General features: G+C 41.4%; 1 protein-coding gene across 2 annotated transcripts; it reads right to left on the bottom strand.

Moving 5' to 3' along the window:
* Nucleotides 1-232: 232 nt before the first annotated feature.
* LOC146682950 (tripartite motif-containing protein 46-like) lies at nt 233-15483 on the bottom strand. Of its 2 annotated transcripts, none has more exons than XM_085445642.1 (12): nt 14874-15483; nt 12165-12426; nt 11871-12060; nt 10993-11191; nt 10298-10444; nt 9470-9565; nt 8877-9130; nt 7931-8052; nt 7403-7741; nt 3784-4013; nt 1940-2007; nt 233-1615 (listed from the first exon to the last, which is right to left on the bottom strand). In XM_085445642.1, exons 1-12 carry the CDS (start codon nt 14964-14966, stop codon nt 1192-1194), a joined length of 2424 nt encoding a protein of 807 aa, XP_085301768.1. In that variant the 5' UTR covers nt 14967-15483; the 3' UTR covers nt 233-1191. The 2 variants fall into 2 exon arrangements, with proteins under 2 accessions (XP_085301768.1, XP_085301769.1); XM_085445643.1 differs by lacking the exon at nt 14874-15483 and adding an exon at nt 14077-14354.
* Nucleotides 15484-15884: the final 401 nt, after the last annotated feature.

The following is a 15884-nucleotide window of genomic DNA, read 5'->3' as shown; positions in this document are numbered from 1 at the left end:
TGGGGAACATCCTCAGTGATTCTCCTTTCCAAATAAATGTATTCAGACCATTACAGTAACTGCGTGTGTCTCTAGTGCTTTGCTCAGAGACGGAGTACTGCTGCCCCCTAGCGCTGAAACGGCGCCAACGTTTCACTGCCGGAGCACAGTAAAGACGCCGATTAAGAACAGTCTGAAACGCTGATTGAATTCTAACAACCACGGCAACACAATGAAACAGAAGGTGAGTCTGTAATAATTTAAACAATTTGAATTTATTCAGTGTTTCCTTCCTTAATCCATTTTTCTTTTGCAAACATTCTGTCAGCAGACGAAGTTTACACGTTAATCTTCTGTTTCTTTTCATGAGAAGCGCTGCTCATTAACTTACAATCAAGCAAGGTTGGGGGAAAAAAAATCCAAAGTATTGTGTGCGAGAAAACAAGTTTTCACTATCTGCCAGTCGGTGCCGTTATCAGTCAAGCCACACGCCCCCGTGAAAACAGGGAATTAAACACCCAAATGCACACACATACACTCACGCACACACACAGACAAACATCAGACTATTTGAAATCCAAAACAGCGATGCACAAACAGAAGTGTGGAAACTAGTGATTAGCTGTGCAGCAGAGGTATAATTGGAGCCTCTAATTACAGTATTGCCTCATTGTTCCTCTCTACCTCTAATTTACCACATTTACATCCCAGAAAAACAATCACTTTGGTTGGGATCATAATGGCTGAATGACTAGCATTAGCTGTGGTTAAACACAGATTTAGTTATAGATGCAATAAAAGCTCTTTTGTATTCACATAATGTTCATATCTCTGAAACAAAAGAGAACCATTAAGGACACGAAATGACAGAATAAAAGCTTCTACATGAAAGACGACACTGTGTGAAGCTATGTATACATTAGCATTATAAATGTATGCAGTATAGCCTGGCTACAAGTGCAAGCATCAAAGATATAATTACATATCAGGTGCTGGATAGTCCAGACACTACTTAAGCAGTAACTCTTGCAAAACTGCATGTAACAAAAATGTAAGAAACATAATTACATTGCATATTTGTTGCTATAGAAACATTTTCTTGTAGAAGAAAATTAAATACAAACCAAAGTCGCTGAGATGTCTAACTTTTCGCTCTAGCTTTGTAAATACTTCACAAATTAACCAAATACATTCCCGATTACCAACTTCAGATCAGCCATTATTTAAATTGGAAACTCGCGGCTGGATGGTCACCCGTCTGACCGGAGTCTGATCTGCGTTGCGATTGGCTACCAGCTCTTGAAGCTGTAGGGCCCCTCCACCAATGAAACAGAAAGCGGGGCACACGGGGCCGGTGCAATCCACGTGGCCTTCCCAAAGAGGCCGCAAGGAATGGGCATCGTAGAACGTGACGCGCCCTTTCTCAAAGTCAAGGCACACACCGAGCCGGGGCGGCAGCGGGTAAGTGAGGCCAGCGGGCGATGAATGGCCGTTGCTGTTGGTGTCCCGCTGTTGATGGTGGTAGCTGTGCTGCGGCAGGTAGATTTTACCCATCCCCATAGTCAGAAAGCAGAAGGGCGGCGCAGAATCCAGGGCATCCTCTGCGCCGCTGTCATGGCCGCTGTCTGGGTCGTAGCTGCAGAGAGACAGAGCGAGCTCTTAAGTTCTTTTCTGACCACCGGCTTTCTTTCTTTAAACTAGTTTTTGTGGTGTTGCAGTCACAGCATGTGTGACAAATGTTGGCAGGTGGAGTCAAGTATTTAGAGCCTCCTACTTTTTGCACACCTAAGATTTTGTTTATACTAAATTAAACCTAATCTGTAATCCTATTTGAAGAGTGGATCCTAAATACACATAAATAAGCATTAATATTGTAGTAAATCGTAATTTGCATAATCATCACTGCTGGAGTTAAAATCTATTAGGCTGGATCTGGAGCTGTCATATTTTCTTTGCTCACCGGGGACTGGCCATGTCTTGTGGAAGGTGAAACCACTCCTGCAGTTTGGATTCCAGGCCCACTCCCACCTGTTCCAAAAAGAAAAGAGAAACAACCATTGTGTAATTGATAAAGAACTTATTTTTATAGCAAACCTCATTTAAGTTATCCAATTTTGTCCTTATTTTAATTAAGTGGATGCATTTTAAAGAATGGATTAGCCTTTTTCTTAAAACAATAGGAGTAACCATTGAAGCTCTTTTCTGAACTGAGCAGCTACCCTTGATTAAAAACCTGGAAACTATTCTAATGCTCATCAGACAATATCTTTATTAATATATACGAGGTATCAAAACCCATCATTAAGAATACATGGGAAGCTGTTGTATGTCGCCCTTATTGGGGTAAATAAGGGTGACATATTTGATATGTCAGCCTTTTTGATATTGGCTGGGGCCTTTCTGGTACTCAGACGTCGTCCCAAGTAAGTTAAGTTAATTGGCAATTCTAATTTGTCCATAGGTGTGAAGGGTTGTCTGCCTCTCAATCTATGGCAGCTGGAATCTGCATTGAGAAAATAAATGATGTAGTTAAAACTCTGGAGTTTATATTACCTTTAAATAGAGCCATGGAGAAAAAGAGAATTACAGTTATTAGGTATATTAGTTTCAGTATAGTTTGGGTTATTTCACAAGCTGGAACCATTTCCTCATTTAGATTCGACAGCATTTCTAATAGATAACAGCAGATGGCGTAAGCATGAATTGAGGCTGCACTTTGGGGAAAGCCTCAGAGGGGATTGGCTGCGACTCCTAGACAAGGCAGATCCCCATCTACTAATGAGAGGTAAATAAATTGGAAAAGGGAGCAAGGGTGAGGCACGGAAATGAGAACAAACTGCTTGTAGTCCGCGTGGTGGGTTTATGTGTTCTCTGGGTTCGTGTCACTATTATAAGTGGATTAGGGCTCATTTTAAAAAGGAAGGCGGCAGACAGTGTGTTTAAATTCACACACATTCACACACACTTTGTCATTTCATTCAAACATTTCATTTTGGTTGAATGAAATGACAGAAGGCTGATCTTACATTGTACCAAATATGATGAAATCACACTTTAACTTCATTAACATATCATTCCCATTGAACCTTCCTCACACCAACTCTGAGGACATTTTAAATTTAGATTTTATGATTTTTTTAATACCCTTAAAGCCGTACATCTCGGACCTCTGGGTATCACACAGGCCAGTTTGTACTTTGAGATTGTTTGGACAAAGAGGCCATTTGTCTGTTCTAGTGCTCTTCTTCAAACTAAAATAGAAACTGTTAAAAGGTAGTTTGCAGTCACGACACAAAAACATAAACATAAAAACACAAAAATTTTATTTTCCTTGAGTTTCACCGACCACATTTGTTTTTATTAGTCTTTCTTAATCTGATGACCTGTGGCCTTAAGCAGTGCTCAAATTTGGTACTTTTTTTAAGAAGATTAAAGCATTTTTAATCTGGAATATTTAGTTTTTTTTAAAAAAAGTCTATACTATACTCTACACACAGTAATGGGAATATTGACCTGGCAGTACGTTTTCATGAAATGCTCAGTTCAATTCAGTTTTATTTAAATGGTGCCAAATCACAAGGACTTAAGGCACTTTATATTATAAGTATAAATCCTGCAATAATATGGAGAAAACAGAAAACCCCAACAATCAGATTAAACCCTATGAGCAAGCACTTTGTCAACAGTGGGGGGGCGGTGGGGGGCTGAGGGGAGGAAGACAGAACAGAGACACTTTGCGGAAAAAAAGGCAAAGATTAATAATAACCAATGATTGTTGAAATGTGTGCACATGAATTCACTTGCCTTCACAAGGTAAGACCCAGGCTCCACTGAGCATGCCCAGTAGTGCCGTCCTTGTGTAATGGCTACATCCCCTACAAGTAGGTCAGAAGTCAGGTGACAGGAAGTTAGGGCGTGGTCGGCAGCCTGCAGCAGAGAGAGACCAGGAACGCTGCGGGCACAACGCTGCTCTTTGCTGACCACCAGGCGGTCGGCGTGGAGACCCCAGCGAGAGTCCAGGTAGAAGTTAAGCACTGAGAGGAGAGAGTGTGACAGAGGACACAGCAGAGGGAGGGGAGAGAAGAAGAGAATGGAGGCAAGAAAGAGGGAAAATTGAGAAAACAAAGGGACAGGTGCATACAGAGATGACACATGGGGGTTTTAGAAGTGACAGGAGGTGACAGACAGATTTACAATCAGAAAACGGCAAAGAGAAAAACAGTGAGGAGAATAAGAAGCAGCTGAGAGGAGAGCCAAGAGGGAGAGGACCACAGAGTAGGCATGCACCTCCTTCCACCAGCACTGGAAGAGAAAAGGACACTGGTCCACACAATGCACTGATGACTCAGGAAGTAAAATACAGAAGCTTTGGCAGCGTTAAGTGCAGTATTTCCACAGGAAGTACAGTGGGAAGATATGCAATAGCAGGAAGGAAACAACAGCCAACAAGGACACGAGGAATTCAACAATCACTCAAATCGATGGTTAAAAAGCCCTAGATCTGAATCAGATCCATGTTGTTAAGCCTCAGGTCTTAACAAACCGCAAACCTCATCAGCACTCAGAGAGATCTCGTTACAGGAGCTAAAGTGGGAGGCGGAGGGATGAGTGGGTGTCTAAGCAGGGGTGGAAGAACAGAGGATGTGTGGGATGACCGTAAAGAGAAACAGGGAAAAGACCAAATAATTTAGTGGTATGGGGTACAGAGATTTGGTGAGAGGATACGTATGAGTGCACTTCTTACGTTCTGTAGGAGGCACGTAGTTTGGCAGCGTGGAAGTAGCACAGTTGAGGATGACAAGTAGAAAGCTGTGAAATGGAAATAATACATGAGAGAAAGATGAGGAAATAAAGAGTAAGAAAGTGAAGACGATTCAAAAGTGAAGAGAGAGAGAGAAGTGGAAATAAGTGAGAAAGGAAAAATTGGAATGACAGAAAAGAAAAGAGAATGGATTTTTAAGCATTTCACCACAGCAAGCATTCCAATGCTTTCATTTTAAATGAAAAAACAAAAAATGGGTGCGATGTGGTGAACGTGTCAAGTGTGTGTGATGCATTTTACACTCAACAGAGGGATAAACCATCCAAATTCATATCTCCTTTCATAGTAATTATAACATATTTGATACTGTCTAAAGACCTTGGGGTCTTGAGGTACAGCAAATGTATTTGGAAGAGTAACAGAGATGCCTGCTGTATTTAGCTACGCTAGTTTAAAAAAAACAAAAAAAAAAAAACACAAAAGACGTTGTGAGCCAAGAACTGTTTACTGGGTGTTTACTCTGGGTATGTTTTCTTACAGTTTTACCTCCAGCATGCACAGTTACTGTGAGCTAAGTTAATGTTGGTGCCAGTTTCTGTGTTTCTGTTACAAGCAACGTGCCTGCATGGCGAGAGAAACAGACAAAATAAATCAGAAAATAAAGTCCAAGTAATAAAGCTTTCACCAAGAAAAGTGGGCTGCGTGTTTACACCGTTTTTCTTGTTTATTTATTTTCTGCAGTTGCTTTTGTTTCAGGTATTAATATTTTCATACTTTTGAGGATTATGGTTTGTACAGTGCACATTGTTAACCCTGCAAGATGTGAATGACACTAAAACACATGCAGTTCATTAAGGTGTGCTAAGAGTCTCCTGACGATTCTTCCATGTTGGGAGCTGGGACTAAAATCAGGTTGGACTGCTCCTTTAAACCAGCTCTGCATAAGAGTCTAACCTAAAGGTGTTCAAGGGAATCTGATCGCAGGTCAGTTAAATTAAACTACTCGTGGAATGTACATAACAAGCAAATTTTTATCACATTATGGCTTTTCAAGTGACTTAAAATGTGACTCTTGTCTAACAAATTTACAGTTTCTGTACAGTGCTGTGATTGTACTGTTGAAGTATTTTCCACCTTCCTGATTTCTTAGTTTCATGCATATTTATCCCAAATGTAATGTTTCAGATCATCAATTGAATTCTAATATTAGAAAAATATTACCAGAGTAAATACAAAATGCTGTTTTTAAATAGTGATTTCATTAATTAAAGTGGAAAAAGTTACCTGGACCTGTATGGAAAAAGTAATTATCTCCCTTGTTAAATCCTTAATTAACTGTGATTAACAACATTTTTTTGGACAGATGAATTTAATTTAACATGTCACACCCAGGCCCGATTGAATCAAGAATCACTTAAAAAGAAGCTGTCTGATAGTGAAGTAAGCTAAAAGATCTGAAAAAGCAACACATTATGCCACAATCTAAAGGAAAAGATGAGAAACAAAATGAGTGACATCTCTCAGTCTTGAAAGGGTTACCAAGGCCATTTCTAAGACTTTGGGCCATCAACAAACCACAGAGTCCTCCTCCACTCTTTAACCAGGGGTGGCCAGCCAAAAAAAAAAGCCAAAAAACATACTGATAATCCCAAAGACTTTTGAGAAAATATTCAGTGGACTGATGACTGAGACTAAAGTTGAACCTTTTGGAAGGTTTTGAAGGTTTGCTGCTCATAAAATCCAAGATAAAACTAACATAAAAGCACTCGTGCAACAGTCAAATATGGTTGTGGTAGTGTGACACGCAAAACCCTCCAGTTTGGCAGAATTGAAACAAAAGTCCTCCAGAGCTGGACTGACTGGGAGAATCACTCACTGGCAGGTGTTGCAAAAGCTGGATTGCAGTTCTTGCTGCCATCACAACCAATGACTAGGTTTAGGGGGCAATTATTTGTTCACACATGGCCGTGTAGGCTTGGATAGCTTCCCCCCCCCCCTTGCTGAGAATTAAAATCATCATACAAAAACATGCTTTTTGTATTTGCATCATCTTCGTCTAATACTAAAATTAGTTTGATGATCTCAAACATGTAAGTGTGACATATGAAGAAAACTAAGACAGATGGGGCGAATACTTTTACACAACAGTGTTCATACACAGCATGTTTATTATCAGTTAGCTTGGTGAAAGAGAGATACAATCATAAGGTGATAATTCTGACAAAGTCACAGTGCTTACAGAGGCTGCTTGTGCAGAAAATTTAAAAAACTTTATGCAGGAAACCATCTGAACCTTTTTGAAGCAATGCCTGAAAGTCACTGCACTTTAAACTGGGGTGCAATTGCTTGGTGTCATAGTCATGATTATTAATTGGGGTAAATGTTGAGTCGTCAGATAAGATCTCATAAATAAAACATTGACTCCCAAAAATATATATGGTATAAAACTGGTTGTAGTCCAGTTTCAAGGTGTGGTTGCTTTCCCAGGACAATCTGTGACATGCATGTAAACAACCTCACGTCAAACTAGTTTGACATGTTTCTGGTTTGTTTTGTTTTTTCCTCAAACAGCCATGTTGTTTGGGTGTGTTTACACTGTGACAAAGTCGTCCTGTTCAGTTGTTAATAAGGACAACTAAGAAGCTCGGTGTGTGCCCTCACCTGGTGCAGGCGGGGTGTGCAGGTACACCTCCTCACTGTACTCTCCGTAGCCTGCCTTGTTGCAGCCTCTCACCCGCAGCACGTACACGCTGTCCATTTCCAACCTGTCAATCACAGCGCTGCTTCCACTCACTTCGTCCATTCGCTGCCAGCCCCAGCGTGCAGCAGCCAGTCCTCCTCTGATCCCACCTCTGGACGCTCCTCCTGGTACTACACCACGACGGCGATACTCTACAGAAAAGTGCCAGGATGGTGCAGACTCCGGGGGCAGTCGCCAGCACAAGAACAGCTGGTCGTAGGCCAGACTACGCTGGGTATCGATCACTGGAGCCAAGGGCACTATGGCAATAACATAATGATGAAGTTATGTTATATATGTAATAATAATAATTCTATAACCCACTCGCATGTAGTTGGTATGAAATTATTTAGACAGTGAATGTTTAATTAGAAAGTTAATAGAAAACTTGCTCTTACGCTATTTCATTCGTATCTTTTTTTTTAACCTTCAACTAGAACCCTCCTCACCCTGGATGAAGTTCAACTCTGTCAGGAGTTTAAGTTCTTTGGAGACGTCCAGCTGGAAGTGTCTGAATGATGGATCGGCCGCTAGTGTGAAATGTTGCAGATTCTCAATTGCTTTACTCAGCCTAGTGCAGTGAAAACAGGGAGAGCGGCGTCAGAGGAATCAAAGGCTTTCAGGAGGGACAGTGAGGAAGACTCACAGTTTAAAAGGATGTATGAAAAAGAAAATACATTAATAAATAAAAGATAAGACTGCTTTTAATCTATATTTCTATTATAATAAAAAACATAAGCAGCACATTAGTGACATCCCTTCAGTTTTTATTTCCAGATACTGTGCTGTATGTGGGGCTTTCCATATTTCCTTTCACATATTTACATTTGAACCTAGCCAGGGTGTTCCCTGCCTCCTCTCTGATGGATATTTACTTTTACAATAACAGATGCAACAATAAACTGAACTTTCAAATAATGAGTTAAGGGTATGCACAAATAGTCCCAGTAAATGTAATAAAATAGGCAGCCAGTCATAAGAATGTAGGCTCAAAGGTGCACGGGAGGTAAAACAGCTTGTTACAGAAAGAAAATAACAAAGGGGCTTATTATTATATAAATAAGACTCATGCAAAGCAACTCCAAGAATAAAAATATGGTACTGGAAACTTTGACAATACACACATTTTGTGCTATTCTTTGGATTTACTGACAACACTGCTTATGCTGTTTCTTTATTTGGCAAGATGATCAACATGAATCCTATATTGGAACCAATGAAGTTATGATTCCTATACATTCTAAGGCTGCTTCTTCTACCCTGAAGCCAAACAACACAGAGAAGAATGCAGGAAGAGAAGTCTCTGAAGATTTCCCCTCAAAAAAAGAAAGAAAGCGCTAATCTAAGATCTATTCAAATCAGAGAGTGATTACTTAACGTAAACAAAAAGGAAACCTGTTATGAGTCTGGCGAGAAGCCTGCACAAAACAGGGCTGATCTGTTTCTTTCAGCAGTTCCTGCGTGTACGCCATGAGCCCAGCGTGCTCCAACAAGCCACGTCTCTCCGCCACTTGAGCAGCCAGTGCCTCGCCTCGTTTCTGCCGTGCCCCCTCCAGAGCCTGGGTGAGCGAAGCGTGACGCTCGGCGAGAGCGGCCGTCAAATCCCTGATGCTCTGAGCCAGCTGCTCTCTGGCCGACACGCTGTTTACCTGGTGAGGAAAAAGCACAAAGACAAGTTTGGAGAACTAACACCAGGCTTCTGCTGGTACATTCTTAAAAAGGGTCCAAATAACATTATAAAACACTTTGAGAAAAAACACATTTTTGGAGTTATATAGGTTTGTAATGATATGATTAGGGATGCCAGCTATAGTAGGTAACAGGTTTACTGTAAAAGAGTCAAACAGGTTGGATCATACATGAAACATGCAGCAGTTGTACATAGTATCCAATCCTAAACAGCCAAGCTGAACAAATACTTGCAGTAGCTGCTGACTGATTTTAATCCCATGTTCTGGGAGATTTTGTGGGCCAGAAGTATTAATCACCTCAGTCTGTGTGATGGAACTCTCCAGCTGGGTAATCTGAGCCAAAACTGTGTCCTGGTTGGACAGAATGTAGTTCATCTCCTTTGTAATCTTCTCCTGTCAAATTAACACCGAATACGTGACACAGAAACAACAAATGCACACAGATTATCAGTTTCACACAGCCACACATCTGCATTATCTTGCACACTATGCTTGTCTAACAGTTAAAGCTGCATTACTGTAGCTTTTTAAACAGCACTGCATCATTTTTATCTTTACCTTCATTGCATTTGGTGGTTGCATTTCAAATGTTAGTGAAGTGCAAAACTATTTTAGAGATCTGGACTTAGTCTAAGTGGTGCAACAATTCCTCCATGATAGCTCAGAATCTCATCTCTGCAGTCTTGCGTGAAAGACTTGGAGCAGAGTCGCTACTTCTCCAAATAAAAAGGAGCGAGTTGAGGTTGTTTATCTGACCTTGTCAGATGGCACCTGGGTGAGGTGTTCCAGACAAGTGAAAGAAGATGGAAGGATAGATAGGGACAGGAATCAAGAACCGGTTCTCTAGTCCAGTTCCTTGGAATTGTTAGTCTGCCTGCCGATCGATCCTGTTTATCGGTTGCATTTGCACTTGTGCAACAATCAGCTGATTTCGGTTTGTTTGTCAGAGGAAGCAGTGAAGCAGTCTTTGACTACTATAATATATTATTTTAACCTGTGAAATGGAGGGTTTCACACTATTCACATATATGCTGGCTTCACTACTACATTCTTTGTGTGTATTCCTGCCTCTAGTAAACCTTTTACTGTGCGGGACAGAGATAGATGTCAGATTGTGAGTCAAACCTTCAGCGCTTGGTACGCCTGGGCCACTGGGAGGATTTTATGTCCGGTGTGAATGCGGCGCAGTTTGCAGAGGGGGCAGAGCAGCCGCTGACATGACCGACAATAGAACTGCAGCTTCTCCTGGTCGTGTTCTGGACAAGTCAGCACCTGAGCGAGACAGGCAAAATAGATGAGAACAATTTAATCTGAAGCACATTTTACTGATTGGAAGAAAACAGGAATGTAGCACACAAGTGTGAGTATGCTTGGGTAATTTATTGATTTGCCTTTTACTAAGCAGCAAAGAGCAAGCGGAGGGCTCTGAAAAACAAAAGTAAAGTAAATGTAAAGGGGTCTCTGTATTTTCTTCTTGTGTTGTTACAATTTAAGTGGGTCAGAAATCCATATTTTGCACATGGAAAGAAACCATAACTGTTCCATCCATGCAGTCTTACAGTAATGTAGAATTACTGTCCTTTATGCAACTTGAACTGTGCCTCACATGGCAATCACACTTTCTATATAATGCAGTGCAATATAACTACACTCGATTTACCACTTATTTAACAACATATACAATTAATACTTATAAACCCTCAGCAAAGCATGTCTTGTTGAAAAGTGTAACAAAAGACTTCATGTCTGCTGTCACTTATGCTTTATTTTAGCACAAGCAGATGTGGATGAACAGTATGCGTGTGTCAGTGTTTCAGTACCTTTGGTCTGAAGTTGAGTGTAGGCTGGATGTGCTCATGCTGCGCCCGTGGCGTTCCCCATGGGTGATAGAGTTTGAAACACTCATTGCAGAAATTAGACCTGCAGTCAGCACAGCCCTTGGTGGCTTCCAGAGTTTGAGGCGGCTTACAGAATTGGCACATCACAGCCACACTGCCCAGACTCACCGTGTGTCTGTACCTGAGAAAGGTAAGCGAGAAAGAGAAGACAGACTGATTTAGCCTCACGTTATTGAGCTCGTTCCACCTTTTTTTTTTTTTTTTAAATGAAGTGGGACCTGGCAACCAAGCAAATAAAGGATTAATGAGTTGAATATTTGGACATGAAATAAATTCTCATTAAAGGAACACAAATGTTTATAACAAAGAGTGAGTCGAGCCCATGGGTGTGCTTGAGACAAATGGTAATGAGCAGGTGATGAATGGAAAGCTGTGGAAACATGCGGTCAGCCAGGGTAGCTACAGCATGTTGCAGTGCACGCTCAGTGCTGGTTCAGCTGCTGAATACTGACAATAAGTTTTGGACCTGTTCCCATACCTTCTGCTTTTCAGGTCTAAGTCCTCTCCTTATTTACATTTGTCCATAAACATCATGAGCACTGAAGGACATCAGCAATCTGTAGGGTTATCTAACTGTTTTTGTCATGAATCTGTACTCAAATAGCATCTTTCTGCTCAAGTTAAACACAGAAAGCACTTTTTACTGCAAGTCTCATTCGCTCAGTCACATACACGATCATTTTTCTAATATTCATTCATCTGAAGGAGCTGGGGTTCGATCCATTGACCTTGAGATGGCCTGCTCGACCACCTGAGCCACAGCTCCCAATCTTCTGTTTGCAGATTGAGTCTATACTTACCTCTCCACTATACGCTCCAAGGTGAGGTTGCGCAGACAGTCAGTAAGGCCTTTCTCTCCCAGCTCAACATCTCTGCCGCAGGGGATACAGGGGAACATCATCACCAAGGGTGGACCTTCCTTACGGCGTCTACCTGGGTACGTCCCATAACCGGGAGACCGTGGCATGGATGGTGAAGGGGGGTGTGGACCTTAAACAAAAAAGTAAAACCAGTTATAAACAAAGAAAATTAAGGAAAATCATGGTTGCCATTTCTTTTAGTTTAGGTTATAAATGGAGAGAGGTACTACAAACCTGAACGCAGCACGCGGTCGATGGGCCGTTGTTCATTTTTAGGTGTGGGCCTGCGTGCCTGACGAGGTGAACGGGTGTTGGGTGTGGAGGCTGGTGAGTTGGGTTCTGGTGGAAGCTCTGGAGGCGGGTATCCATTTGCTACCAAGACCTCGGAGGCACACAAGAGACAGACGCTGTGCAGGCATGGCAGGACCACAGGCTGTTTAACTATTTCCTTACACACGGGGCAATGCAACTCATGCTCCAGGCTCTTCATGTTAGACTGTTGGAAGCAAACAAGCAAAGGATGACTATCTGCACATGGTGCTGTAGAGAAAAACAGGCTGAGTATCCAGACATCCTGAAGATGATTGTGTTTAGGAACGCAGCACACAGACACCTGACTGTGCACAAAAAAAACTTTAACTTGAATAAATGGAACTAAAATTTGCCGGCAGCATAAAAAGCTCTCAAACATGAATGCCAATGGAATTGATTAAAATCTAAAACTATCCAATTATAGCATAAAGATGCAAAATTAAGACTATGACTCAGCCAAATGTCGTTTTATACTTAAGAGCTTTGATTCTTACTTCCATACATACATTTTTACTCAGTACCAGAACAGCATTCAAGTTTTAGACCAGTCCGACTTGCAGATGTACAACTGAGGGGAAACGGCTTCACAGCAGATACCCTGAGAAATACTTAGCAATGTGAAAAAGATGTGCCACACAGGCGACACAGGGTGCCAATCTTGTTAAATATGGATTAAGATGAGGCATTAATTATTCAACCACCCATCTCTTAAATCACAGCCATGCATGTGACCATGAGCCAGTAGCCACATTTCTTTATGACTCAGAAATTCTATAACACACTTGTTTCTAAGAAATTTCGTAAAAATGTGTAGTAATGTGTAATATTAGCACGCAAAATCAGGTTTGATAATGCATTTGTCTTTTTTTATACATTACTGCCAATGCAGCACCTTCGCTTTGTGAAACTACAGCAAACAGACCTGGATGGCGAATCAAAACTCGCACCTCTGGAGCACCTAACGCGTGCTCTGCTCAAGGACATGGATCTGACAGAAAAGGACACTGACTATTGCATAAACCTGTGACTTTACCACTGCAGTCACTCTGATCTGATAAAAGATTAATTCCACTCTCATTACATCCTGGTCTGTGTGAAAAATACACAGATTTTATGTCCAGTGATGTTAAGAATAATAATATATTTTATTTGTTGTCCTTTTCCCAGTCATGAGAACCCCCCCCCCCCCCCCCCCCTTTGCTTTGTGGATGCCCTTGACACAGAACCTACTACCAAACTGGTTGCAGGGCATCACAGACATTATGAGTTAACTTCAAAACCAGGACAAAGCAAACAGACTGACAGTGCTGCATAGGGGATTTGGGGATTGTGTCACTGTGATGTGATATGATGCCACCATCAGGGCTATTTAAACACAAAGATCATGCATAGGGTTGCAGAACAATTGGAATATTATGAAGGGAATATAAAAAGGAAAGGTCTACATTCATACAATATAGCCGGATGAAAAAATCTGTGCAGATACTGGCTGATAGCGCACCATCTACCCAATTTGCAGATAGCACCACCTTAGTCAAATTAGAATTACACGGAGAGAACTGGCGGATAGCGACGACCTGCACTGAAGTATAAAACTGGATTAATGCTAATAACCTCCTTCCTCCCTCAGTCCACCTCAGTCATTTTCTCCAATGTCAGCTCTGGCCTATCTTTTTCTCATCCTCTAGCAGCTTAGCCTATCGCATTTTCAAGCACCTCCGATTCCTGCAGGCTGAGCGCACAGCTACAAACTGTGGCTCTCTACCTCCATCTCACACGCACAGTCCGCACTGCTGCTGAGGCCGGCGGGGAAAAACAAGCAGCGCATCCTTACCTTCACCTGGAATCTAGGCGCCATGACAGCATTTCCAGGATCAGAGCAGTGTCTGTGTAGTGCAAAGAGGGGAGGGGTTTGAGCGATTACAACGACCTCCTAGCGCAGGTACGATGGGCTCTGGAGGAAGCGGGCTATGGCGACGGAAAAGATAACGCACGTGACTGCCTTTGACTGCTGAACGTGCTCTGTGTGCACCTCTAAGACCACTCCACCACGCTCTGTTGGAGCCGTGTCTAAAAATTACCTCTAGGTTTTAACCCTGCAATGCTTGATGCTCCCAGATGCATCGATACACGTTTTTTTTATTTGTCTCAGCAGCAGCCCCGAGTCCTGCATCTCGTCTCCATGGAAACGAGCATCCAGAGTGCCGAAAAAAGAAACGTGTCATTTGGGTCTGCACCCATGCTATTATTTTTTTAATGACATTATAATTGCCACATTTGAATGGAGGTTAAGCTCAAGTCCGATATGTAGGCTACCGACTATAGCTCATTAATGTCGGTAAAGCAAAAATCGAAGAAGATCAATATTTAATTGGCTAAAGATGATAAGAAAAATATGTTTTAGTTTTATTTTATTTCAGTGGACTTTAATTGAGGTTCAGAAACAGATAGCACACGGATTGGGCCCATGTGATAGAGACACTCCGCCGATAATTCGCTTTTTCCCTTTAAAACATGATAAAACATGATAGCTACTCTTTATTTAAAAGAAATAAATAAATACAAATTCATACTCCACGTTATATTCAGCGTATATCAACTAACAGCACAATGTCACAGATATACACTTACGGTGGCGCGAACCAAGGCTTCCATCGCTGATGTGGCTGTTTTTAAATCCATCTCTGCCATTTTAAGAGCATAGCTTCCCCCTGTTTTCATCATCTGGAAATAGATTGTGGTGTGTCCAGGCCGATGGCCATGTAACACATATTAAGAACGCGAAATATGCCGAAAATATGTCTCGAATATAGAAGTGTTTTGGATATTAATATTATTTTTTTCTATTAGATGTTTAATTTGGACATTTTTACGCGCGTTAATTACCGACTGATAATAAGCACCTTGTGCTGCTTTTAGGCATAAAAACAAAACGCTTTCTGGAAAAAAAAAATCTGAATTTGTTCTTAATTTACGAGTACATCCACGCCGAATAGCTACTACTAAAAGATGCCTGTGGCTTTATTCCTCACGCAGGCATCCCTCCCCCTACGTTTCCCATCCTGCACCGGATGCCCTCAGCTGATGCGGAACACAGGGAAAATCGCTGTAAATCCAGGAACCCATTCCTTAATAACTCAAGAACGTAGTGGGGGGAAAAACAGTATTTGTCGGTTTAAAACTGATTTCCGGGATTTAAAATGTTGTAAAGGAGTCGTTGGCCTAGACTCTGTCGAACACATCTCTCGCGGATGATGTCAGTTTGAGCCAGAAAAAAACAATCATATCATAAGATAGAAGCTGCAACCAGCTTTTGGCAAAGGGAGTTTTATATATCTTTTATTGATCAGGGCAAAAACTCTCACTGACTTATAAAAATGTATTTTTCAGGAGCGATCACGCCAAGAGGATAGCAGAAATTGCAACAAATTTAACAGTTCTACAATGATAATATAAATAAAGATATATGCTGACGGCAATGCAGACACAGAGTAGGTAAAACAACACAAAGTCATAAATATACTCGGGAAAGCAGCTACTTTTTGTGTTTTGTATACAAACTCTTTCATAACTCCTGTTGACCAGAGGCTATTTACTAACGTAAGCAAAGATATAGTACATAAAAATAAATTAAAAAGGACA

This window comes from Copadichromis virginalis, linkage group LG22 (genome assembly GCF_057382275.1).
Source record: "Copadichromis virginalis isolate Kocher_CV1m ecotype Utaka linkage group LG22, C_Virginalis_male_GT1.1, whole genome shotgun sequence".
Classification (NCBI taxonomy): Eukaryota; Metazoa; Chordata; class Actinopteri; order Cichliformes; family Cichlidae; genus Copadichromis; species Copadichromis virginalis.
Note: the sequence above shows the minus strand (reverse complement) of the source record. Positions and strands in the feature narration are given on the sequence as shown.

Bases quoted from the DNA above. Each gene is read 5' to 3' on its own strand.
- LOC146682950 (XM_085445642.1), bottom strand. From the start codon at position 14,966: ATGATGAAAACAGGGGGAAGCTATGCTCTTAAAATGGCAGAGATGGAT. The intron at 12,427-14,873 runs GTAAGTGTATAT...TGCTTCCAACAG, and splicing joins AAGCCTTGGTTCGCGCCACC to TCTAACATGAAGAGCCTGGA. The intron at 2,008-3,783 runs GCAAGTGAATTC...TTTTTGGAACAG, and splicing joins CTGGGTCTTACCTTGTGAAG to GTGGGAGTGGGCCTGGAATC.